The sequence below is a fragment of the Heterodontus francisci genome, chromosome 2 (genome assembly GCF_036365525.1).
Source record: "Heterodontus francisci isolate sHetFra1 chromosome 2, sHetFra1.hap1, whole genome shotgun sequence".
In the NCBI taxonomy this organism is placed as follows: Eukaryota; Metazoa; Chordata; class Chondrichthyes; order Heterodontiformes; family Heterodontidae; genus Heterodontus; species Heterodontus francisci.
In genome coordinates this window covers 187,917,710-187,943,618 of record NC_090372.1, presented here as the reverse complement: position 1 = coordinate 187,943,618, position 25,909 = coordinate 187,917,710, and the positions used below count along the sequence as shown (strand labels likewise).

Below are 25,909 nucleotides of genomic sequence, written 5' to 3'. Positions count from 1 at the left end.
ACTACCCTCACAAAGTATCCAAGAATATAGGTATTAGGGAACAAACACAAGATGCCTGGGATGCCTTTACACAGTTTTTTCCCAATTTATCAACTTCCTCTTGCAATTAGCCAGATAATTTTCCACAAATTCCATCAGCCTTAGTCCTGTGACATTGATCATAAGTCGTGGGAGTCAGTTGCCAGTGATCGCCAGAGCTGGCGGACAGCCGTAAAGGCGGGGCTAAAGTGTGGCAAGTCGAAGAGACTTAGCAGTTGGCAGGAAAACAGAAGCGCAAGGGGAGAACCAACTGTGTAACAGCCCCGACAACCAATTGTATCTGCAACACCTGTGGAAGAGTCTGTCACTCTAGAATTGGCCTTTATAGCCACTCCGGCGCTGCTTCTCAAACCACTGACCACCTCAAGGCACTTACCCATTGTCTCTCGAGACAAGGAGGCCAAAGAGAAGAAACAGAATAGTCTTCTTTTAAGGACTTACATTTTATTCACTGGATAGCCCTCATCAATAATCCCACAGCATTGTGAGATATAACTACAGATAGATGTGTGAAGTTTTTCTTGGCTATTTTACTCCTGTACTACTTTCTGCTATAATTTATTCACTAAAATATATTAATCGCTATACCTGTTCATACATATCCAAGTTATCATTATCTTGAAGAATCTTAGGTGAAGCAGTCATTCCTCCTGTCTTCAACTCAACCTGCTGATCCTGCTGTCTGTAGTCAAGGCTCCCACAGCCCATTCTGAATGAGAAAATACATTTTTAATAGAACAGACCGTCAATTTTTAAACTGCATTACTGACTTATAAAATCCTGCAACAAATCACATCGTCAGTGTTTAATTAGTAGAACTATGTCATTGCACGACTGGGTGCTTCACTAACTTACCTTGTAATCACACTGCAGAACAGTGGCACATATGGCTTCAGCTCCTCAGGCAATGTGTTAAGGCTAGTGAAAGCCTTGAAAGAAACAATTCCATTGGTTGGCTGACTACAATACTGAACAGGTACCTCTCCTCCTAAAAGGAAATATAGCAGAATGAAGATTTTATCTACAGCCAAAACATAGCAAGTTTCAAAGATACATTTACAGTTTGCAGTCCTATAATAGCTTACTAAGGAAATCAACTTTATTTCTAAGATTTTACTTCAAATTTAAAAACAGGAGTTCATCTCCCAAGATTTAAACTTTTTTCTCTTCCAACATCTGTGTCACTTGTTCTGTTTGATTTCCAATGTCAACTACTTTCACTCTTTATCCATAACTCAAACTCTCTAACATTTTTCTTGCTGCCTCTGTATCCTCTTTTGTCATTGATAAGATTTCTGTCCACTCAGTCATGATCTGTTCCACTCAAGTTTCATATTAGGTTTTTCATAATCAAATAGTCATCTATTTTTATCATAAGGCGTTTTAAGTGAGGTTTCAAACCTTGCCATAACCTTGTTTCTGGGGTTCCTTTTCATTCAAAATGTAGTTTTAATATAATCTATTTAAATAAAAATCAAGATTGTGATCATCACCTATTCTCCAAAGAAATTATACAAAAACATACACATGCTGATGACTGCACCCTTGCACACATCCTAAAAAAAGGAGCTGCAGATGACAGCTAGATTTTTAGTTTCTGCTAAGTATCTACGGCCTACTACTAGTCTGGAGACTGAAGTAATGTATCGACCAGTCCTGGGAAGTCATGTTACACCACCTTTCACCACTGGCAAAACTGAATTGGATGTGATCAAGGAGTTCATCTATCTTGAAGGTTTACTACTGAAGGATCGATATAGAAATAATGGAGCACATACAGAGTGCAAGTGTGGCCTTTGGTAGACTGTCCATGCACATTTTGAACCAGCAAAGTATCAAGGTTTGCACGATACTGGAGGTTTAAAAGACGGCAGTTCCTGCATAATAATCTGGTTATTAACAGTCTTACCTACATATGCCATCTCTGTAGGTGTCAATGGAAATGTCTGTTGAATATCTGAAACTTTGAGTGCTGGGAGACTGGACACATCCTGAGGTGTGCTCTGTGCAGCAATCAGTTCCAGCCCTGAGGAAATAAAATGATTTGTGCAATAACTCAATGTGCATGTGGAGGAGGAACAGTAATAAATCTACAAACATCAGCTCTGAGAAATGCAAAAACAAACAAGCATTTTACTATAGTAATAATCAAAAGCAAACTGCTGGAATCATTCAGAATAAGGCTTTATAACAGCATTGTCTTCAAGAACCACTACTATGTCCCATATTTCTCATTGAACTGTACACTGGAATATATTTTTTAAACCCTGCAGATATAGTGTCTGCAGATCAGAGTCAATATATCTTAGTGGGAGACGAGTTTTTGTTTTTAAAAAAAGTGTTACCTATACAAGTAACAGCAAGTCCAGGCATGGAAGAACAGTAAGGTTATGCTAGAACTGTATAAAAAAAAACTAGTTAGGCCATAGCTAAAGTAGTGCGTATCGTTCCTGTCACATTACAGGAAGGATGTTATCATACTAGAGAGGGTACAGAGGAGATGTTGCCAGGAATGGAGAATTTGAGCTACCAGGAAAGATTGGATAGGCTGCAGTTGTTTTCTTTGGAGCAAAGGAGGCTGAGGAGAGATTTAATTGAGATGTTTGAGATTATGAGGTGCCTAGATAAAGTGGATAGGAAGGACCTAATTCCCTTAGTAGACAGATCAATAAGTAGGGAACATAGCTTTAAAATAATTGGTGGAAGGATTAAAGAGGGGTTGAGGAGAATTTCTTTCACCCGGAGGTTGGTGAGGATCTGGAACTCATTGCCTGGAAGGGTGGCAGAGGCTGAAACCCTCATCACATTTAAAAAAACTACTTGTAAATGCAATTGAAGTAGCTTATAGGGCTACAGAGTCAAAAAGTGGGATTAAGGTGGATAACTCTTTTTTGGCCAGCATGGGTGACCAGCCTCCTTCTGTGCCATAAATTTTCTACGTTTTCTATTTTCTATGAGACACTTTACTCTCCAGCAACCCTACAATTAAACACAATTTTTGATCATTGCCCAGAAAGCAGTACGTTAACTCTGAATTGTTGATGAATTAAAGAAAATACAATGTTAGTGGAAAACAACATTTTGAACACCTGATGTGCTTCTGCAGCAGCCCGTGCCAACGCCCTAAAGACAAACCAAAATGTGAATCCAACTAGAAAACCTGGAACGCATTCCAAATTTGTAATGAGTAATCTGCTGTGCACACAACTTTAATGTTTCCTTCAGTCTTCCCCGAAATGGCCTGGTGGATAAAGGCATAACTGGTATCGTCCTTGACCCCATAGACCAGTATGTCCCAGATTTGACTGATGTGCAGCTCTACTGATCAGTGACACCCGCTGCAATGTATGCACGCAGATGTCAGGTGATAACAACTCAACGACAGTGCCCTCCAGGATTAAACAGCCTGCTGATACTCTCAGCCTAGACCAGCACAAAGGCCAGCCACTTAGGTGAGGTACTATAGGGTTCCTGATACCCATGCAAAAGTGCACCAGTACAAGAGAGCACCTTCAGGACCAGAAGAAAGTGATTTAAAAAATGTTTAGCTCAATAAAATTTTAATATGATTTTTGAAACTAAACTAGGAATATAGTTAGATTTGGCAACATTATCCCAATCTCGACAAAAAGTCACACCTTTTTCATATATCTCTTTCTTTTCCTCCATAGAAAGAGAACTAATTTTCTCTTGTAGCTTTCCTTTCTCAACTTTAGCTTGATTCTCCAAATAAACTTCATCTGGACTCATCGACAAGGCCAGTTGGTGTGGGTTTTCCTGTAATGCAATAATCACAAATAATGACTATAATAATTTTGGGATTATTACAAGAGATAATTTCTCTTGAGAAATACATGCCTTTTATTTTAAAATGCAGTTTTCACAGTGAGACAATGACCTATTTTGAAAATAACAGGAGCTGATGGCTTACATCCAAGGATTCTGATGAAAGCGGGGCTTAAGCTTTAAATTTTTAATAATGACTTTTGAGAAGAAAACGGTACTGGAGGACTCGAAAATGGATAAGGGATAAGCCAGGAAATTCCAGTCAGGGCGAAATTACTAAGCAATGAGAAATATTAATCAGCATAGATATAAAAATTAATTGGTAGATTGCATTTGACCAACTTGACAGGAGTCTTTGAAGAAATTACAGATAAAAGTAATGCCTGCATGTGGTTTAAATGGTACTACATTAGGAAACCATACAGTAGTGTAGTATTTATGGTATTAGACTTAGCAATCTGGAGATCACAAATTCAAATCTATTATGTCAAGTTCAGAAAATTAATTCAAATAATCTGGTCATTTGTGGACTGGCAACAAAAAATAAAATGGTCATAGAATCTGCTATCTCTGTCATTTTAAAAAAAACTACTGGTTTACTAACAACCTTCAGGGAAGGGAACCTGCTACTCCTTCCTTGTCTGGCCTACATGTGACCCCAGCACCATACAGTGTGGTTGACTCTGAAGTGGCCAAGCAACCTTAAGTTGTAAAAAAAAAATCACTACAAAAGAATGCCACCATCGCCTTCTTAGAACATTAAATGCAGCCTTGGCAGTGTCATCATACACATCCTCTGAATAAAAATATTGATTTGTTTAAATTTGTCAATTCAATAAAAGTCAGCATTTAGGTCTCCCTTTCACATAACATACAAAAGCTCATCATATTTTCAATGTCTTTTTACAAAGTTCTAGGAAACACCATTGTGCAAAATAAATTTAATTAGAATATATGTTCCAGAACATTCATGCAGCTGAGAAATTTAGCAACTTAATAATGCTTTAAAGCATAGCTTCTGCATATTTCAAATTTATATACAAATTCCAACATAGATTCAAAATATATTACCCATCGAATAAACTGGAGTACAGGGTGTAACAGCACAAAGAAAAAGCCACTGTAAATAATCCTGAACATTTACAGAAAATAAAACTGCTCAATATCAAAACAATTAAAAATGTTTATTGTGCAAATGAAGGTGAATATTCAGCTCAAGTGACAATTTCCCTTGTTTATATAGGTGATCTTCACTTTGGAAAACTGGCTGAGCACAACATATGAGGTAAGCTGAATATGCAGCTGAAATAGGTTAGCAGCTGAAATAGGTTAACAGCTGTATCCAAAGATCCTAAGTCAGCTCACAGTAACTCCTTATGCCAAGTTCCTTCAATCATTAAAAAAATTACTTAAATAAAATTATTTTTAAAAACAACTTATGAACTGTCAGAAACAGTTAAAATTTACTGCCAATTCTTAATAGCTATTTAATTTTAAGAGCAGCATGTATAATAATAGTTACCACTTGAGATCTCAACTAAACTGGCAGAAAAGAATGGGGAGAAAATGTTCAACTTAATGCATTTACCTTGAAATAGTGCTTGACTTTATCCTGTAGGAAGTGTGGATTATCTTTCAGGGATTGTTTAAACCTAGCCACCTTTTCACTAATCTGCAGCATCTCCACAGGATCGCCATCATGATTCCAGTTTGTGGCAATATACTAGATACCAGAGATGCACAAAGCAGAGAAATCATGGAACAACTATTAAAGTAGAACATATATTTGATAGAAACTTGAATCATAATAAAGCCTGTAACGACCGACTGCTCCCGTCAAAGCCCCCAATCAAAATATATGATTCTGATTGTGGTGGGACCAACGCACTGTTAATTCAATCCTGTCACTCCACAGATTGGCTAACATATCATTTAAAACTTTCCAAATTAAAGACCCAGCCAAATTGTACCATCTATTAACCCCCGAATGAGGCTAACCAAACCAGGTGTCGATAATCAACAAATTAACTGTTTAATTAGAATAACTAAATTCTTAAACACTATGAAGATATAAACAACATTTAAAATAGAAAAAATTAAGAGTCCTTGCAAATTTACAGTAAAATGCTGCTTGAAGTTGCTTGGGCGGCACAGTGGTTAGCACCACAGCCTCACAGCTCCAGCGACCCGGGTTCAGTTCTGGGTACTGCTTGTGCGGAGTTTGCAAGTTCTCCCTGTGACCTCGTGGGTTTCCGCCGGGTGCTCCGGTTTCCTCCCACAGCCAAAGACTTGCAGGTTGATAGGTAAATTGGCCATTGTAAATTGCCCCTAGTGTAGGTAGGTGGTAGGAGAATGGTGGGGATGTGGTAGGGAATATGGGATTATTGTAGGATTAGTATAATTAATGCCAGGGTTGGGGCCAACCATGACTCATGGCCCTCCTGCCTTGGGCGCTATGGCGTTGGAAGGATGAATGAGAACTGGCAGAGACTGCTTGAGTTGTGTACCTATCATAACCTCTGCATCACCAACTCGTTCTTTCACACTAAACCCTGTCACCAGGTTTCATGGAGGCACCCAAGATCGCGTCGTTGGCACCAGCTAGACCTCATTGTCACAAGGCGAGCCACCTTAAGCAGTGTTCAAATCACACGCAGCTTCCACAGTGTGGACTGCGACACCGACCACTCCCTGGTGTGCAGCAAGGTTAGACTCAGACCAAAGAAGTTGCATCATTCCAAGCAGAAGGGCCACCCGCGCATCAACACGAGCAGAATTTCTCACCCACAGCTGTTACAAAAATTTCTAAATTCACTTGTAACAGCCCTTCAAAACACTCCCACAGGGGATGCTGAGACCAAGTGGGCCCACATCAGAGACGCCATCTATGAGTCAGCTTTGACCACCTACGGCAAAAGTGCGAAGAGAAATGCAGACTGGTTTCAATCTCATAATGAAGAGCTGGAACCTGTCATAGCCGCTAAGCGCATTGCACTGTTGAACTACAAGAAAGCCCCCAGCGATTTAACATCCGCAGCACTTAAAGCAGCCAGAAGTACTGCACAAAGAACAGCTAGGCGTTGCGCAAATGACTACTGGCAACACCTATGCAGTCATATTCAGCTGGCCTCAGACACCGGAAACATCCGAGGAATGTATGATGGCATTAAGAGAGCTCTTGGGCCAACCATCAAGAAGATCGCCCCCCTCAAATCTAAATCAGGGGACATAATCACTGACCAACGCAAACAAATGGACCGCTGGGTTGAGCACTACCTAGAACTGTACTCCAGGGAGAATGCTGTCACTGAGACTGCCCTCAATGCAGCCCAGCCTCTACCAGTCATGGATGAGCTGGATATACAGCCAACCAAATCGGAACTCAGTGATGCCATTGATTCTCTAGCCAGCGGAAAAGCCCCTGGGAAGGACAGCATTACCCCTGAAATAATAAAGAGTGCCAAGCCTGCTATACTCACAGCACTACATGAACTGCTATGCCTGTGCTGGGACGAGGGAGCAGCACCCCAGGACATGCACGATGCCAATATCATCACCTTCTATAAAAACAAAGGTGACCGCGGTGACTGCAACAACTACCGTGGATTCTCCCTGCTCAGCATAGTGGGGAAAGTCTTTGCTCGAGTCGCTCTGAACAGGCTCCAGAAGCTGGCCGAGCGCGTCTACCCTGAGGCACAGTCTGGCTTTCGTGCAGAGAGATCGACCATTGACATGCTGTTCTCCCTTCGTCAGATACAGGAGAAATGCCGTGAACAACAGATGCCCCTCTACATTGCTTTCATTGATCTCACCAAAGCCTTTGACCTCGTCAGCAGACGTGGTCTCTTCAGACTACTAGAAAAGATTGGATGTCCACCAAAGCTACTAAGTATCATCACCTCATTCCATGACAATATGAAAGGCACAATTCAACATGGTGGCTCCTCATCAGAGCCCATTCCTATCCTGAGTGGTGTGAAACAGGGCTGTGTTCTCGCACCCACACTTTTTGGGATTTTTTTCTCCCTGCTGCTTTCACATGCGTTCAAATCCTCTGAAGAAGGAATTTTCCTCCACGCAAGATCAGGGGGCAGGTTGTTCAACCTTGCCCGTCTAAGAGCGAAGTCCAAAGTACGGAAAGTCCTCATCAGAGAACTCCTCTTTGCTGACGATGCTGCTTTAACATCTCACACTGAAGAGTGCCTGCAGAGTCTCATCGACAGGTTTGCGGCTGCCTGCAATGAATTTGGCCTAACCATCAGCCTCAAGAAAACGAACATCATGGGGCAGGACGTCAGAAATTCTCCATCCATCAATATTGGCGACCACGCTCTGGAAGTGGTTCAAGAGTTCACCTACCTAGGCTCAACTATCACCAGTAACCTGTCTCTAGATGCAGAAATCAACAAGCGCATGGGTAAGGCTTCCACTGCTATGTCCAGACTGGCCAAGAGAGTGTGGGAAAATGGCGCACTGACACGGAACACAAAAGTCCGAGTGTATCAGGCCTGTGTCCTCAGTACCTTGCTCTATGGCAGCGAGGCCTGGACAACGTATGCCAGCCAAGAGCGACGTCTCAATTCATTCCATCTTCGCTGCCTCCGGAGAATAATTGGCATCAGGTGGCAGGACTATATCTCCAACACAGAAGTCCTTGAAGCGGCCAACACCCCCAGCTTATACACACACTACTGAGTCAGCTGCGCTTGAGATGGCTTGGCCATGTGAGCCGCATGGAAGATGGCAGGATCCCCAAAGACACATTGTACAGCGAGCTCGCCACTGGTATCAGACCCACCGGCCGTCCATGTCTCCGCTTTAAAGACGTCTGCAAACGCGACATGAAATCCTGTGACATTGATCACAAGTCGTGGGAGTCAGTTGCCAGCATTCGCCAGAGCTGGCGGGCAGCCATAAAGACAGGGCTAAATTGTGGCGAGTCGAAGAGACTTAGTAGTTGGCAGGAAAAAAGACAGAGGCGCAAGGGGAGAGCCAACTGTGCAACAGCCCTGACAAACAAATTTCTCTGCAGCACCTGTGGAAGAGCCTGTCACTCCAGAATTGGCCTTTATAGCCACTCCAGGCGCTGCTTCACAAACCACTGACCACCTCCAGGCGCGTATCCATTGTCTCTCGAGATAAGGAGGTCCAAAAGCAAAAAAGTATAAATGGGTGGTTGTTGGTCGGCACAGACTCGGTTGGCCGATGGGCCTGTTTCAGTGCAGTATCCTTTGTCTGTGTGTTCTGTTAGAACAAACTGTCTTCCACTAAAAGCCAGTTCAAAACTGAATTGTAACAAATGTATTGCACGAGACTCACTCCCAGTGGCTGTATCTATGGTAGCAAGAATGCACCCTTTGAATCGCAGTCTCCAAATGGCTGTTTCTAAAGACAACTGAAAATGCACCTTTCTATAACTCCCGAGGCTTGCTGATTCTTAAAGCAATACTGATCCTCTGCGAACCTTAATGGCAAACCACATATTCCCGAAAAAAACCTACAGGACCATGTCAAGTCAAACCTATGCAAAAATTTTAAATGAGATATTTTGTTACCCAGTAGGATTGAAGATTAGTCATCCAAGTTTGTACTAACTACATTTTTTCTCAATCCACTGAAGCACTGCTAGAGTTTATGATCTACTTATGCAGCATTATCCCGGTCAGTTTACTTTGCATGCCCCACCTGCTGAGGTTTACACTACTGCTTTATAAAGATTGCATAAAAGTATATTAGGAAAATATATATTTTAGATGCACTATATAAATAGAATGGGTATGTCCCTATACTTTTGCATTTAGCCATGGAGATGTTGGAAGAACAAGTTTGTGTAAGGTGAGAGTTCCTCTTACCCCCTCCTCCCCCCCCAAGCTGGCTGGTGAGTGCAAGACAAGTTGAACAAGCATGGCAAGAGGTGGCACATGTGTCCTGCTAGTGGAATCCGTTTTTCTCGAACTACCCTATCAAAACCCTGAAACTATGAACACTTCTACTAAATGCCCCCTTAACCTTCTTTACTCTGAGCAGAACAATCCCAACTTCTCCAGTCTGTCCACGTAACGGAATTCCATCATCCTTGGTATCAATCTGGTAAATCTCCTCTGCAATCTCTCTTGACATCCTTTCTCAAGTTTGATGCCCAGATTTGGACATGACACAGTAATTTCTTTGCTTTTGCATTCCATAGCCCTGATAAAAACTAAGGTAGGAAGACAGCAGGGATTGGGAGGACAAGAGGATTGGTGGCTGCAGGTCCTGAAAATTTAACAGCAAAACCCATTTTAAATTGTTCAATTCGGTTTCCCAGCCACAGTCAGCAAGATCGACAGTCTAGCTGGCTGTCAAGTGGGAAAACAGCCAAACAGAGCAGAGGCAAGTCTGAATTTGGGGGATGGAGGGGAAGTCCGAGCTGTGCAGTTAAGATTTCTGTCATCTGCAAACCTTGAAATTATGCCCAACTTGAGATTATCAATAAAAGCAAGATACTGCAGATGCTGGGTATCTGAAATAGAAACAGAAAGTGATGGAGATACTCAGCAGGTCAGGCGGCATCTGTGGAGAGAAGCAGAGTTAACGTTTCAAGTCTGTGACTAGTTCTGATGAAAGGTCACAGACCCGAAACATCAATTCTGCTTCTCTCTCCACAGATGCTGCTTGACCGCTTTGCATTTCCAGCACTTTGTTTTCATTTCAGATTACTGTTTTATTCACAAGCAGTGTTGTACAACCTCAGGAGGCACTTACTTGATGGATTCAGCCCCACAGTTGCTAGTTTCTCAGAAACCTGGCCTGCAAGCGCTAAAACTAAAAGCTAAGTTAAAGGCATCCAGCCTCCTTAAAATATTTTAGTGACTGACCTGCCTTCTGAAAATGGGTTGGTCACCTGCCCCCCAACCCATCTCCTTGAAAACCAGAAGGGGCAGGTTGGCCATGTTTCTTTTAACCTTTCACCTGCCATGGAGGTTAAAATGACCCCCATGCCTCTATTTATAAAGTCAAGGATCCCATATGCTTTTTCTAAAAAATAATAGTTTTATCAACTTGCCCTGCCACCTTCAAAGTTGTGTGTATGGGCATTGTGTATGCTCCTGCATCAGCTTTAAAATTGTACAATTTAGTTTATACTGCCTATTCTCATTACTCCTTCCAAAATGCATTATTTCACACTTCCCAGCATCAAATTTCATCTTCACTGTGCCTGCCCAGTTCACAAGTCTGTCTATGCCCTAGTCTGTTATTATCCTCGTCATTGTTTACTACATTTCCAAGCTTTTTGTCACCTGCAAACTTTAAAATTATGCCCTACAAACAAGTCTAGGTCATGAATATAAATCAAACAGAGCAGCAGTCTCAAAGTCCCCCTTGTAGGGGACACCACTCTATACGTCTTTCCAGTCTGAAAAAATGTTTACTGCTACTTTGCTTTCTGTCTCAACCAGTTTTTGTATCCACACCGCTACTGAACATCAGTTTACAATGTGTAGTTGAAAGATGAATTCCAACAACTTTAAAATACTGTTAATCAACACTTCACAATTAACACATTCTGACCACATTAAGCACCATTAAACAGCGTTCACCATAAATTAGTTAGATTATAGCACCACCTTGTGGTACATTGACTGGAAATATTCTCAACACATAGTAAACACTGTGTTGTAATGTCTAGTTGGAACGCCATCCTGTGGCAGAGGTAAAAAAAAACTTACTGATGTCAATGCAAGCCCAAAATTGGTAGTCTGGTGTTTCAACTGAATTTCAATCTTGTGAAGGACTGCTTCTACCCTCTCTTCCTCAAAGCCATTCCTTTTATTTAGAAAGAACAGATGCAATTTTAATCGCATGAATAAACACTCAAGCAAATCTTTACAATAATTATTTTTCTATCATCAACGTCAAATCTGTATCATGACAAATTATCAAGTCTATCCGGTGATTGTCAAGGCAGTCAGTTTTCTTCCTCATTCATTTACTGCTTTCAGACCATGCCTAGAAATTCAATGGCGCAGACCTGTATTTGTGAACTGGGTGCAGGAAACAGTCCCTGTGCCTGAATGGATAGGCCAGAGTTGGGTTTGCCTAATATTGGACATTGGGCTTGGTTAGCATATGAAAAGATGTAACAAATACATATTTCATAACATAACACAGCACAGAGTCCATCACAGGTATGTATGATTTTCAGGCTCCAATTGTCAGGCTTTCTTTGGCAACAGCAGCAGACCTGATGGCATATTTATGTCAATAATGTTTGACAGGAGGAAGTGCAGAAGAGAAGACCGATTAACTACTCTTCCAAGCTTCTTTCCTCCACTAAGGAAGACACTGCCCTCTCTCAGCATCATCCTGAAACAGGGAAAATTGAGACAGAAAAGTAACATACTAATATGTGGCATCACTATGTATTACATGCTATAACTCCAATACATTGTGTTACTGTAATTAAACGATTAACTCTAAGTTTATAGAATAGGTACATACTCAATTACTTCATCTATTATTTTGGGGATGATCTGTTTCACAACTTTAATGTCTTGTGCTGCAATGCCCTGCAGCCCCACACTAAAGCAAGCCTCTCTTGTGCTGCCATCATATCTGGAAAACAAAACACATGTCCCATAAGTGGCCATAGAAATCACAAAAGTGAGCTGGTATTTTCTTGTTTGGCAATTTCTTTTGAAATTAAAACTTCAGATCTATTTTGCAAGCTGTTTCATATTGAATTATCTTATTTATAACAAAACTAATGGTTATAGCTTAAGAGAATTAAACGAAAACAAGAACAAATACACCAAAACTCATCACTTACCCAACAACAGGAGCAAAGTCAGTCCCAATCCGGGCGTCGATCAAAGCTTTGTAAAAGGGAGAATTGGGTCCAGATATCAGCAGAAATGACAGAAGACTCAGTGTGAATGCTTCAAAGCTATCAGTGATGCTACAGGAAGACATTTCAGTTAAACATACATTTGAAATAATAAACTATTTCACCCAAACATTCTTCAGAAAAATGAAAATAATGCTCTTGACATATTGCTTTCCAGTGCCACAGAACCAGTTAATTTTAATCGGCTTGGCCGACTGGTAACATTCCCAACTGAATAAAGTGCCAGATTCAAGCCCCACTCCAGTGGCTTCAGCACATAATCCAGGCAGGTACTTCAGTGAGCACTGAGGGTGAGCACTGCACTGAGTCTAATGTCTTATCCAAAAGACAGCACCTGAGGCCCCACCTAATCTCTCAGATGAACATAAAAGATCCCATGACACAATTCAAGGATGAGCAGGGGTGTTTGGATGTCCTGGCAATATTTCTTCATTGACCATCACAAACATAAATTGGTTACCATTTTTACCTACATTACTGAAAAACATTCGCAATGTTATTAGCAGGTTGGAACTAAGAAAATAAACAATAGGGGTGAAAGACTAAGACATACTTGCATTTTACATTTTAAAAAAATATACTTAAAGTACAACCAGAAATGCATGAACTACAGAAAAAGGAAAGAAGATTGACCAGGTTAGGTTTTAAACAGGTTGGGTGGGGGGGGGGGGAGGGGGGGGGGGAAAAGAGGTGGGGAGGGAAGAAAGGGAAGAAACAGTAACACACACAAATTATAGATATTGCTCACACCATAGGAACGTAGGAATAACAAAAGGCCATGCAGTTCCTCGCCACAACAACTTAGCAAAAAGGGGTTTCTGAACATCTTAGGCCATTGTGATGAAAATCAATCCCTATTCCAGCCAGGATGTTTGGAAGAACTCTAAAGCCATTTGTCCAGGTCAAACAAGAGTTAAGGGATGGACTACAGATGTCAGCACATATTCCAATTATTTATTTTAAAATAGGCTAAAAACAATTCCTTACAACAGTTTGCGATGAATTACTGGAAGCTTGATAAATTATTTGCAATTGCTTCCAGGACATTCACTGGGTACTATGATCATAGTCGACACAAAATTAAATGGATTAAAGACAGAACTTTAATTTGTGAAACTTCTTTGTATGACATTGATCTAATCAATGAAATGTTACATTGGTTTTAAAAATAGCTACAGAATATAAGCCCCATTTTAATACTTTGAATAATACCACTGAAAATGTAGAATACATTTATGGAAATATTCTAAATGCTCTGCGCAATTTAATGTAATTAGAGAAGAGGCTTCAGTCCCTATGTGCCATAATTCAAAGGAAGAAATGTATCCTGTTACGGTCAATATCATAACTGGGTTACGATATAGAATGTTTACTGGAATGCATATTTTAATTTCTTATTGCAATCAAGAAATAGGAATAGAATTATAAATATGCTTACTCGCCCAATAAGAAGCTCACACTGTACGTGGTTTGTTTGGCAGGATCAGGAGCCATTGAGTCGGGCCCGCAAGTAACATGAGACTCCCTCTAGAAAAAAGTACCACAGCAAGAACAAAAATCAAAATATTGCACTGCATTTTTTAAAAAAAGAAAATATTTAGTATTTGTGGTAAGATTAATAATCTTTTTCTACCACTGGTATAAGTTGCACCCAATGACAATTCACAGCGTTCTTCATTATTTTACACATTCTCTAGTTTTAATTTTTTTTTAACCAAAATGGGTAGCAAAACCACCCAAAATCAGAAGTATAAATGGCAATGAATAAAAGTTATGAGTTAATTTGGACACAATACATAATTTTTGATTGTTACATCAAATAGAAAAGTCAACTTATATTAATTTCTCTTAAGCATTTCTGCATGGCCTCTCCAGGTTTCTATATACTTAAATATTAACAGCATCCACTTATATAAAGCCTTTCATGACTTCAGGACATCCCAAAGTGCTTCCCAGCCAATTAAGTACTTTAAATGTGCAATGTTCCCTCTCATTTCCCATCACTGTGCATGGCTTGTTTCTTGCACTGCACTGTTCCCTTAAGACTGATGCGCAGCTTAGAGGAAATGCTGATGAAGTGCAGACATTGCTGTAATATGGAAAAGAGTGACAGCCCAATTTGCATACAGCATGAACAGCAGTGAAAAATGTGAACAGCAGTAAGATAAATTAGCAGACGTTCTGCTTTTGGGTGAACTCCCAAATCCTTTTATGAATAATGCCATCAAATTATCCACTTGAGTATGCAACCTGGGCCTCAGCTGAATGCCTCATCTGAAAGAGGAGTGCTCCAGCAGTGCAGCACTCCCTCAGTGCTGCACTAAATTATCAGCCTAGATTATGCACTCAAATCTCTGGAGTGGAACTTGAACCCACAACCTTCTGTTTCAGAGCCAAGAATGCTGCCACTGAGCCAAGGCTAGCCTAAAGCAACACTTACAAATGCCCAGGGCCACTGATATAATGCTTGTGTATAAATTTTTAATGTTGAGCAAAATTTTTTAAAAATGACAGTTCTGTAAAATGTTTCTGCATCAGCTAATTTGCTACTTATTGCTTTTAATCTTCATGGTATCGTATTTGAATACTGGCTTAAATAATTATTTAAAACCTATTAGCCACTAGTGTAGAGTTACCAATGGCCACATCAGAGATCAGTAATTAGTGTGTTTAAGGGAGTGCGTTACAGTTAATATGAGATCAAAATTGAGTGTGAGGATTGAGACTTAATTGAGGATTCGATGTTTCATTTGCATGGGGAATTGGACAGTCATGTCCCCATGACAACTTTCATTTTTCACACTAGTCAACTATAGACTGCCATTGCCAAAGGCCTAGAAGCACTTTGGCTGCCAGCCTTCTCAAGATAGGTTTGATATGTAAAAAAATGAACAGTATACATAAATTGAACAAGCATTGCCTGCTTCTTGCTCCATAGAATATTTGCTTACAACAGATATGCAATTATTTCCTATTTCTTGGCCTACCAGCAAGCTAAGAGGGACAGAAGCTTAGACCAGGTAGCTGTGGCCATTTTCAATGAACCACTATCAGTCTTGATGTGATCCCACAATGACATTAGATAAGAAATTTCAGGTTATTGAAGCAACAATGAAGAGTGTGACCAACCATCACCATGTTTTTTAAAACATAATTTTTTTAAAATAATTACTATAAAAATGTATAATTAATATTGTGTTTAATATCTTGTATGTAAAGAAAGAACTTGCGTTTATATAGTGTCTTTCACATCTTCAGCCAATCACTTCAAAGCAAACGAATTACTTTGGCGTTTAGCCACTGTTGCTACGCAGGCAAATGTAGACATTAGTCCAAAAACAGCAAGACAGTGGCCGGGATTTTGTGTGGCCTCCTGCAGCTGAGGGGGTGGGTGGATATGGAGTTTTGCAACAGGAGGTTCAGAGGGCCCATCGTCAAGCAAACTTCCCAGAGGCCAACTGAGGTCCTTAAGTGGCCTATCAATGTCCAATTAAGGGTCTCTTCCTGCCACCGCTGGGATATTACCAGCAGCAGGACATGCCTCCGCTGCTCGGGGCGGACGCCGTCAAACACGAAGTACCCTCCCTGCAGGCTTGGTTTCCCTTCTTCATGGGCAATTTATGGCTCACGGAGGATGCACACTGGGAACTAGTCTACCCCTGGGAACCCCCCACCCCTGACCTGCATGACAACATCCCAGCCACCCCTCACGGGTGCCTTCCAGACTGGCCCCGGCGACCCCACCTCACATACCTCTGGCCCGGGGTTCCAGCACTGGGTCTGAGGCCTCTGCAGTACTGGCAGTGGCAACTGCTTCCGGTGGCGCTGCCAATACTGCTGAGCTGCCAACCTCTGATTTGCCGGAAGCTCTTGGAGGTGGAGTACCAGGAGTTTTATTAGCGCGCCGCGATCTGCGGCGGCCGCTTTGAACTCAGCAGCCTTCCAACACGCATGTGCCGTCACTGAGACCCCGCGATATTACGCACGGGGGCTCATTTAAATAGAGCAGCCGGCCCCCATAATATAGAAGGGGTAGCCGCCGTGTCCCCGGTAACGGCATCCAGCACGGCACCATATTTAAAGGGCTTCAAGCTCTTCAGTAACATTTTACTATTTAAATGCCCCTGTCACCGGGAAATAAAGATAAATTTTATTTCAACTCTAAATCCCATCTCCCACCCACCAGTGGGTAATTTATATTTAAACTGCCCTCTCTCCACATAATAAACTTTTATTGATATCCCAAACTTTACCCCCCAAAATTTGCTCCCTTTGACTCTCAACCCCTTCCCACCATCCCCACAGCCAAAAAAAATGGTTTCCCTGCTCCCCCACCCTTCCCGCCCTGAAAATTTCCTCCTTCCCCCTCCCCACCGGGTTCTCACCTCGGAACTCTATACAGTGTTCCAAAGGCGCATGAGGTGCGATGGGCAGCCGTAAAATTGGCGTGGATGGCTGCCACCAGCAGGTAAGCTCATTTACATCTGATTTTTGTTCATTTAAATATTTAGATGAAGGCCGGGGGCCACACCGAGGCCCAGCCCCTCCCACCACCACCAGTAATATGCAGCGGGCCAGTCTCGACGTGGGAGATCAAGGCGGGCCTCTCCCCAACACTTTACGCCCCCCCCACCCCCCAACCCACACCGTCAAGGGGCCAGTAAAATTCAGCTGCCAGTCTTTAAAAGGGATGGAGATCCCAGCTCTTGAAAATTTGATTGAAAAAGACTGGAGGATCATTCCCAGGGGGCACGAAAAAGCCGAGGTGGGAATCCCCCTGCCTTTTCAGCCCAGTGCCAGCAGCCTCGGCTCCAGCACAAAATCCAGCCCGGTGTCTTTACTTACCGGTTCACTCCACCGTGGCTGTAAGGGAACTGAAGTAGCAGGTTCAATTTTGTGGAATTTGCAAAGTGCCTCTCCCTGGATTTGTTTGAGGTGTTGCTCCAGTGGCAGATCACCGTAGGTAAAGAATCTGGAATGGATAAATTTGTACCAATAAGACTTCCAGGCCATTATGCAATCAATGCATTTGCAGAGCCTAGATTTGAATTGAATGAAACTTTTGATACTGGCTCCCAGAATGGCTCAGCAAGTTCAGTCAAACAGACAAGGAAGATTACCAGTTCAATCTGAAATTTATGCTGTGACCTCAACCAGAGAGCTGCTAGAAATAACGCAATTGCCTCCAGAATCTCTTGGTTGGGGGAGAAATCTGATGGAAATGAACTTATATGGATACCAGTGAAAACATGATTGGGCTTAGCTAAGATGCCCCAAACAGCCTGGATTCTTGCCGTCATCGTTCAGACCAAACTGAAGTCTACTAAAGGGCAAAGTACGAGATTGCCATCAATATTTACGTAACTATACCACAGCTGAGAGGCAATGCCTTCTGCAAAGGAAAAAAATAATGAAGTTAAGCCATTTAAAGATGTTAGCTACTTGCCCATGTACTGCAGGAGAAGTGGTATGCATAATATAGTGAAAAACTTGTCAGGAATGTCATCATATATGCCTTACATATTAAAGAACACTAATTAGTGGATTATGAGTAACCTCATCATCGCATCCACAAAGACATCAACCAAAAGGGGACAGTTCTATACCTTCTACAGACTTTTGGAATACAATGCATGTGGAAACATGATATGCACGCTTGAAGACTCGACAATATTAACTCAATTACAATAGATAGAGCTGTACAAGATTATGACAGGTTTAGATCAGGTAGACAAAGAAAAGCTGTTCCCATTAGCTGATGATAAAAGGACAAAGGGGACATATATATTTAAGGTTTTGGCAAGAGGTAAAGGGCGGATGGGAGGAAGAACTTTTTTTATGCAGCGAGTGGTAATGACCTGGATCTTGCTGCCTATGACGGTGGTAGAATCGAAGATAATCAATAATTTCAAAAGGAAATTGGGTAGGCACTTGAGGGAAATAAATTTGCAGGGTTACCGGCATAGAGCAGAGGAATGGGATTGACTGAATTGCCCTCCAGAAAGCTGGTATGGACATGATGAGCTGAACAGCCTCCGTCTGTGCTGTTATGACAGTGATAATCAGCAATTCAGTAGCAAAATTGGACACCCATTATATACTCCTAATTATCTTTGTAGTTTATTCTTAAGACATTTCCCAGTTGCATTGTAACCAGTAATAATTTTCATAAATGCTATAGACAGCATAGATTCTTCATTCTGGATCAGCAAGCAAAAATATATACTTTTAAAACATTTATAAAGCAGATAAAGAGTTTTATTCTTGCCGGTGAAATGCTACCAATCACGTAATAGCAAAAAAAAGTGCATAAGGCAGTAGATAGACATTTGAACTGACATTGTGCAAATAAAATTAGGCAAAGCTATTGTATTAAACTTGCCTAATTTGGACCAATAAATAATTTGAACTTTTTCAACTGAAAAAAACAATCTTGCAAGAGTAGACTGCGAGACCACGTTAGCACAATCCCTATCTGCTGCTCCAGGAATGACAAACCGCAAAAAATGCCACCTTAATTGGAAATGAATTGATAGCTTCAGTTCAGCATCCATAAGTGTAAAAAAATCTTTCAATTGAGCTAGAGGCACTGACAAACCGAACATATGGATGTTGTAAACTGTAAATTGGACCTTAAAATGTCCAATTATCACAAAAACACAGGGTTCACAAAGGTAAAAGTCTAACTAATTAAAGTTTGAGACAGGGAGGTGTGGGGATAGTCAAAGTTAAAAGAAAGGACCTCTAGGGTTGTAATCTCGGGATTACTCCCTGTGCCACGTGCCAGTGAGGCCAGAAATGGGAGGTTAGTGCAGCGAAACACGTGGCTGAACAGCTGGTGTAGGAGGGAAGGTTTCAGATATCCGGATCATTGGGATCTCTTCAGGGACAGGTGGGAACTGTACAAGGAGGACGGGTTGCATCTAAACTGGAGGGGCACAAATATCCTGGCTGCGAGGTTTGCTAGCGGCACTTGGGAGGGTTTAAACTAGTGTGGCAGGGGGGTGGGAACCAGAGCAGCAAGACAGCAGGTACAATAACTGAGGGGGAATGAGTAAATAAGGCCAGTAAGACTAAGAGGAAGAGCAGGCAGGGAGATGTTGCACAGCACAGCGGGACTGGTGGTCTGAAGTTCATTTGTTTCAATGCGAGAAGTAAAACAGGTAAGGCAGATGAATTTAGAGCTTGGATTAGTACTTGGAAATATGATGTTGTTGCTATTACAGAGACTTGGTTGAGGGAAGGACAGGATTGGCAGCTAAATGTTCTGGGATTTAGCAGCTCCAGGCGGGATAGAGGGGGATGAAAAAGGGGTGGGAGAGTTGCATTACTGGTTAAGGAGAATATCACAGCTGTACTTAGGGAGGACACCTCAGAGGGGTCATGCAGTAAGGCAATATGGGTGGAGATCAGAAATAGGAAGGGTGCAGTCACAATGTTGGGGGTTTACTACAGGCCTCCCAACAGCCAGCGGGAGGTAGAGGAGCAGATATGTAGACAGATTTTGGAAAGATGTAAAGGTCACAGGGTTGTAGTGGTAGGTGATTTTAACCCCTTATATTGACTGGGACTCACTTAGTGCTAGGGGCTTGGATGGGGCAGAATTTGTAAGGAGCATCCAGAAGAGCTTCTTGAAACAATATGTAGATAGTCCAACTAGGGAAGAGGCCGTACTGGACCTGGTATTGGGGAATGAGCCCGGCCAAGTGGTTGAAGTCTCAGGAGGGGAGCATTTTGGGAACAGTGACCATAATTCCGTACGTTTTAAGATACTTGTGGATAAGGATAGTAGTCCTCGGGTGAAGGTGCTAAATTGGGGGAAGGGTAATTATAATATTAGGTAGGACTGAAGAATTTAGATTGGGGGCGGCTGTTTAAGAGTAAATCAACATCTGACGTGGGAGTCTTTCAAACGTCAGTTGATTAGTATCCAGGACCGGCATGTTCCTGTGAGGAAGAAGGATAAGTTTGGCAAGTTTCGGGAACCTTGGAGGGATATTGTGAGCCTAGTCAAAAAGTAAAAGGAAGCATTCGTAAGGGCTAGAAGGCTGGGAACAGACAAAGCCCTTGAGGAATATAAAGAAAGTAGGAAGGAACTTAAGCAAGGAGTCAGGAGGGCTAAAAGGAGTCATGAAAAGTCATTGGCAAACAGGACGAAGGAGAATCCCAAGGCTTTTTATACGTATATAAAGAGCAAGAGGGTAACCAGGGAAAGGGTTGGCCCACTCAAAGACAGAGGAGGGAATCTATGTGTGGATCCAGAGGAAATGGGCGAGGTACTAAATGAGTACTTTGCATCAGTATTCACCAAAGAGAAGGACTTGGTGGATGATGAGTCTAGGGAAGGGAGTGTAGATAGTCTCAGTCATCTCATTATCAAAAAGGAGGTGGTATTAGGAGTCTTGCAAAGCATTAAGGTAGATAAGTCCCCAGGGCCTGATGGGATCTACCCCAGAATACTGAGGGAGGCAAGGGAAGAAATTGCTGGGGCCTTGACAGAAATCTTTGCATCCTCATTGGCTACAGGTGAGGTCCCAGAGGACTGGAGAACAGCCAATGTTGTTCCTTTGTTTAAGAAGGGTAGCAAGGATAATCCAGGAAATTATAGGCTGGTGAGCCTTACGTCAGTGGTAGGGAAATTATTAGAGAGGATTCTTCGGGACAGGATTTACTCCCATTTGGAAACAAATGAACTTATTAGCGAGAGACAGCATGATTTTCTGAAGGGGAGGTCGTGTCTCACTAACTTGATTGAGTTTTTTGAGGAAGTGACGAAGATGACTGATGAAGGAAGGGCAGTGGATGTTCTCTATATGGACTTCAGTAAAGCCTTTGACAAGGTCCCTCATGGCAGACTGGTACAAAAGTTGAAGTCACACGGGATCAGAGGTGAGCTGGCAAGATGAATATAGAACTGGCTCGGTCATAGAAGACAGAGGGCAACAGCGGAAGGGTGCTTTTCTGAATAGAGGGCTGTGACTAGTGCTGTTCCGCAGGGATCAGTGCTGGGACCTTTGCTGTTTGTATTATATATAAATGATTTGGAGGAAAATGTAGCTGGTCTGATTAGTTTGCGGACGACACAAAGGTTGGTGGAGTTGCAGATAGTGATGAAGATTGTCAGAGGATACAGCAGGATATAGAGCAGTTGGAGACTTGGGTGGAGAAATGGCAGATGGAGTTTAATCCGGACAAATATGAGGTAATGCATTTTGGAAGATCTAATACAGGTGGGAAGTATGAACCCTTAGGAGTATTGGGACAGGCAGAGAGATCTGGGCGTACAGGTCCACAGGTCACTGAAAGTGGCAATGCAGGTGGATAAGGTAGTCAAGAAGGCATACGGCATGCTTGCCTTCATCGGTCGGGGCATAGAGTATAAAAATTGGCAAGTCATGCTGCAGCTGTACAGAACTTTAGTTACGCCACACTTAGAATATTGCGTGCAACTCTGGTCGCCACACTACCAGAAGGACGTAGACGCTTTGGTGAGGGTACAGAGGAGGTTTACCAGGATGTTGCCTGGTCTGGAGGGCATTAGCTATGAGGAGATGTTGGAAAAACTCGGAATGCTTTCACTGGAACGATGGAGGTGGAGGGGCGACATGATAGAGGTTCACAAAGTTATGAGTGGCATGGACAGAGTGGATAGACAGAAGCTTTTTCCCAGGGTGGAAGAGTCAGTCACTAGGGGACATAGGTTTAAGGTGCGATGGACAAAGTTTAGAGGGGCTGTGCGAGGCAAGTTCTTTACACAGAGGGTGGTGAGTGCCTGGAACTTGCTGTCGGGGGAGGTGGTGGAAGCAGGTACGATAGCGAAGTTTAAGAGGCATCTTGACAAATACATGAATAGGATGGGAATAGAGGGATACAGTCCCCGGAAGTGCAGAAGGTTTTAGTTTAGACAGGCATCAAGATCGGCGCAGGCTTGGAGGGCCGAATGGCCTGTTCCTATGCTGTACTGTTCTTTGTTCTTGTTCTAGTCCAATTTACCAGTATCCCAACTGCAATATTCTCCCCCTCTGAAAAGAGCAAGATCTACTATCATATACAAATAATGTTTGAGCTCCCCTTAAATGAAGGATTCACATCACTCAATTTAGTGGCATTACTATACCTGGCATTGCTAGGATGGTAATGTGTAGCATGGAAGCTTTTCAATTCTTCCCAAGTAAGCTTGGGTATATGTAGTGGGTCACCACCAGATACTACTGAGTAGGTATGGTCCGGTAGAAGCTGGTTCTGTAGATGCTGAGCATATAGGTTCTCATTGTTTGCCTGAAACAACAGAGATATAGCTATTTTCTGTTTAAATACAAAATGGAAACAGATTTTTTGCTGATCTGCATAAACTTGAAACAGACTTGTACTAAAAAATGCACACCAAAAATATTTGATAACGAAAGTGTTTAATTTTTCCACTTTCCCTAGTGTTATTATCTAATATTAAAAAATTGCTCAAACATCCAACAAATCCTAAGCACAAGAAAGAATGAGGCATCAAAGATACAAACCTGCACTTCACTGCATCTTTTACTTGAAAAGGTGACTATTTTGAAATACATTGTTGCGATCTACTGTATACTTACCTCAAAGAAAATTCTAACAGCATAAGCTGCATTTTCCTATTTGATGTTCTATACACGATTAGCTAATTTGCTAAACTATGGTCAACACAGGCCCAAAATGTTTGGCTGCCGTAATGCACAACAATGGATAGAACAACAGCTATAAATTTTAACATAATCAGGTAGCTGAAATGAACTCTAAATTGAACTCCACAAGAAACTCGTGCAAATATTTTCAGAGTATATTTCAAAGCTTTAAACTTTGCAATGCATGCGACAGTGGTCACATCTCTATAAAATTAAATCTTGCATTACAGTGCCACGAATATACATTTAAAAAATATTCAAGTCAAATTACATCTTATACAAAACACTTACAAATACACCCTTCATTTCATTGAACACGACTCCTTTAAAGACAAGTGGTGAACATGGATCATCGGGGGTTTCGTGTTCCAGTCGCCACCCTTCCTGCCTGTGACAGAAGACAAGGTGAAATGCAATGCTACAATACAAAATATCGCCATATGCATATGTAAAAAATTGATCACTTTACCAGAAGTCCAATTCCCTTAGGCATGGAAAAAATACAGCATCCAGGTAAACAGAGAGAAGATTCTGAAAATCCTTCGAATTTTGAGTGGAAAATGGATACATTGTATAGTCACTAGCTATAAAGGAGCAAAAGAAAAATTCACAACTGTTAGCTTGCCTTGATGTTGCCAAGTTATCCACATTAACAGCACCATTCTCACTTAGTATCCACAATTAACCTCAACAAGCCACCCTGCTTTGTAGGCATCAGTAACTTAATATACTGTTGATCACGGCAAGGGTCTATAATACTGCTGGATGCTATTTTACAGAAACACAGTAGCACTCGATGATCATAGGCATTTGATTACTCAGGATACCTATCAATAGATGGAGCTATCAATGTCAGTAAATGTGAGGTCATACATTTTGGTTAAAAAAAAATTAAAAATTCTACTTTGAATGGAAAAGCAGAAAATAGAGTGTTCAAGTTCACAACACATTAAAAGCAATACTTCAAGTGGACAAGGCAATAAAAATAAGCAAATGGAATACTGAGTTTTATTGCAGGTATAGAACATAAACATCAAGATATAATGAATGGTGAATCTGTGTAAAATCTTAATATGACCATAGTTGAACTACTTTATGTGGCTTTGGGCACCACACTATATAAAGCTGTATATTAGATAAGTCAGAATCTAATGAAATAGAGGAACAGGCATGTCACAATGGAGATTCACAAGCGTGCTCCCTGATATAAGGAATTACAAACATGAAGACAGACTTGAAAAATTGTGACGGTTTTGATCAAAAGGGGGTGATTTCAAGGAGGTGTTCAAAATTATGAAAAAAAAAAGTAAATAGGAACAGATTGTTTCCAGTCGTTGAAGGTAAAAGACTAAATATCAGAGATTTAGGATAGAGAGCGGAAACTTTTATTTATAAAAAGACGGCTGAGGGGCTGTAGAATGCACTCCCAGTTAGTGATTAAAGCAAGGATCATGTCAACATTTAAGAATAGGTTAGATAGACAGTTGAAGGAAAGATAAATAACGGATATGGGAAAGGGGCAAGATAATAGGATTAGGAACACTGCTTGTGTGGAGGATAAAACCAACATTGGATTGATTAGGCTGAACAGTGTTTCCATGTTGTAATTTCTCTGAAAATGCTATATTTAATGTTACCTTTACAAAACATATACAGAAAGAGACCACAGTCAACTGAACACAAAAATCACAAAAGTTGTTCAGTCAAATCACAATCACGAGCAAACTCACCCACCCCACCATCCTCTACATGACTATACAATTCATCGGTCCTGACCTGTGAAGGCATTCATGAAGGTGGCAAGTGATCGGGTCAACATTTTGAAGAAGGGGTCTCGACATTGGTACTTCTCAGACCCACAAAGTACCACATGTTCCAGAATGTGAGGAACACCAGTACTGTTGAGTGGTGTAGTACGAAACTGCACACTGAAATGTAAGAATACACATAATACCTCAATGTAAGTTAATTATGTGACAATACTACTGCTAAAAGAAAACAAAATTAGGATTTTCATATACTCTCACTAAAGCTTCATTTAATCTCTCACCCATGTGGTGGAAACCACACCTACCAAAAATGGGACATATTAATTTCATCTTGCGGAAAGTTTTGAACCGTTACTGGATTTGAAATAACTTTTTATTTTTTTTACTTTTATTTTTATTTAGAGATACAGCACTGAAACAGGCCCTTCGGCCCACCGAGTCTGTGCCGACCAACAACCACCCATTTATACTAACCCTACAGTAATCCCATATTCCCTATCACCTCCCTACACTAGGGGCAATTTACAACGGCCAATTTACCTATCACCTGCAAGTCTTTGTATGTGGGAGGAAACCGGAGCACCCGGCGAAAATCCACGCAGACACAGGGAGAACTTGCAAACTCCGCGCAAGCAGTACAAGACCACAGCAGTGGCTGAAAACATGGCTGCACATTTTCATCCTAAAGGACAGTGGCTGGAAACGTGGATGCACATTTGCATTCTAAAAGACAGTGGAAGGAACACAATGGAACTGCACCCTGATTCAATTAA

The 25,909-nt window shown here is 41.6% G+C and overlaps 1 protein-coding gene across 1 annotated transcript in view; it reads right to left on the bottom strand.

Annotated features, from left to right (window-relative positions):
* The window catches only part of pitrm1 (pitrilysin metallopeptidase 1), a 79,117-nt gene that overhangs the window by 37,960 nt on the left and 15,248 nt on the right, over positions 1-25,909 (bottom strand). Inside the window, exons 4-17 of the mRNA XM_068014886.1 lie at positions 25,144-25,295; positions 23,837-23,951; positions 23,659-23,755; positions 22,830-22,990; positions 17,558-17,684; positions 14,151-14,239; positions 12,635-12,763; positions 12,307-12,420; positions 11,535-11,631; positions 5,414-5,548; positions 3,678-3,816; positions 1,949-2,065; positions 895-1,027; positions 628-748 (exon numbers count right to left, since the gene is read on the bottom strand). Of these exons, the coding sequence (XP_067870987.1) occupies positions 628-748; positions 895-1,027; positions 1,949-2,065; positions 3,678-3,816; positions 5,414-5,548; positions 11,535-11,631; positions 12,307-12,420; positions 12,635-12,763; positions 14,151-14,239; positions 17,558-17,684; positions 22,830-22,990; positions 23,659-23,755; positions 23,837-23,951; positions 25,144-25,295 (1,726 nt within the window). The remainder of the gene's footprint in view (positions 1-627; positions 749-894; positions 1,028-1,948; positions 2,066-3,677; positions 3,817-5,413; positions 5,549-11,534; positions 11,632-12,306; positions 12,421-12,634; positions 12,764-14,150; positions 14,240-17,557; positions 17,685-22,829; positions 22,991-23,658; positions 23,756-23,836; positions 23,952-25,143; positions 25,296-25,909) is intronic.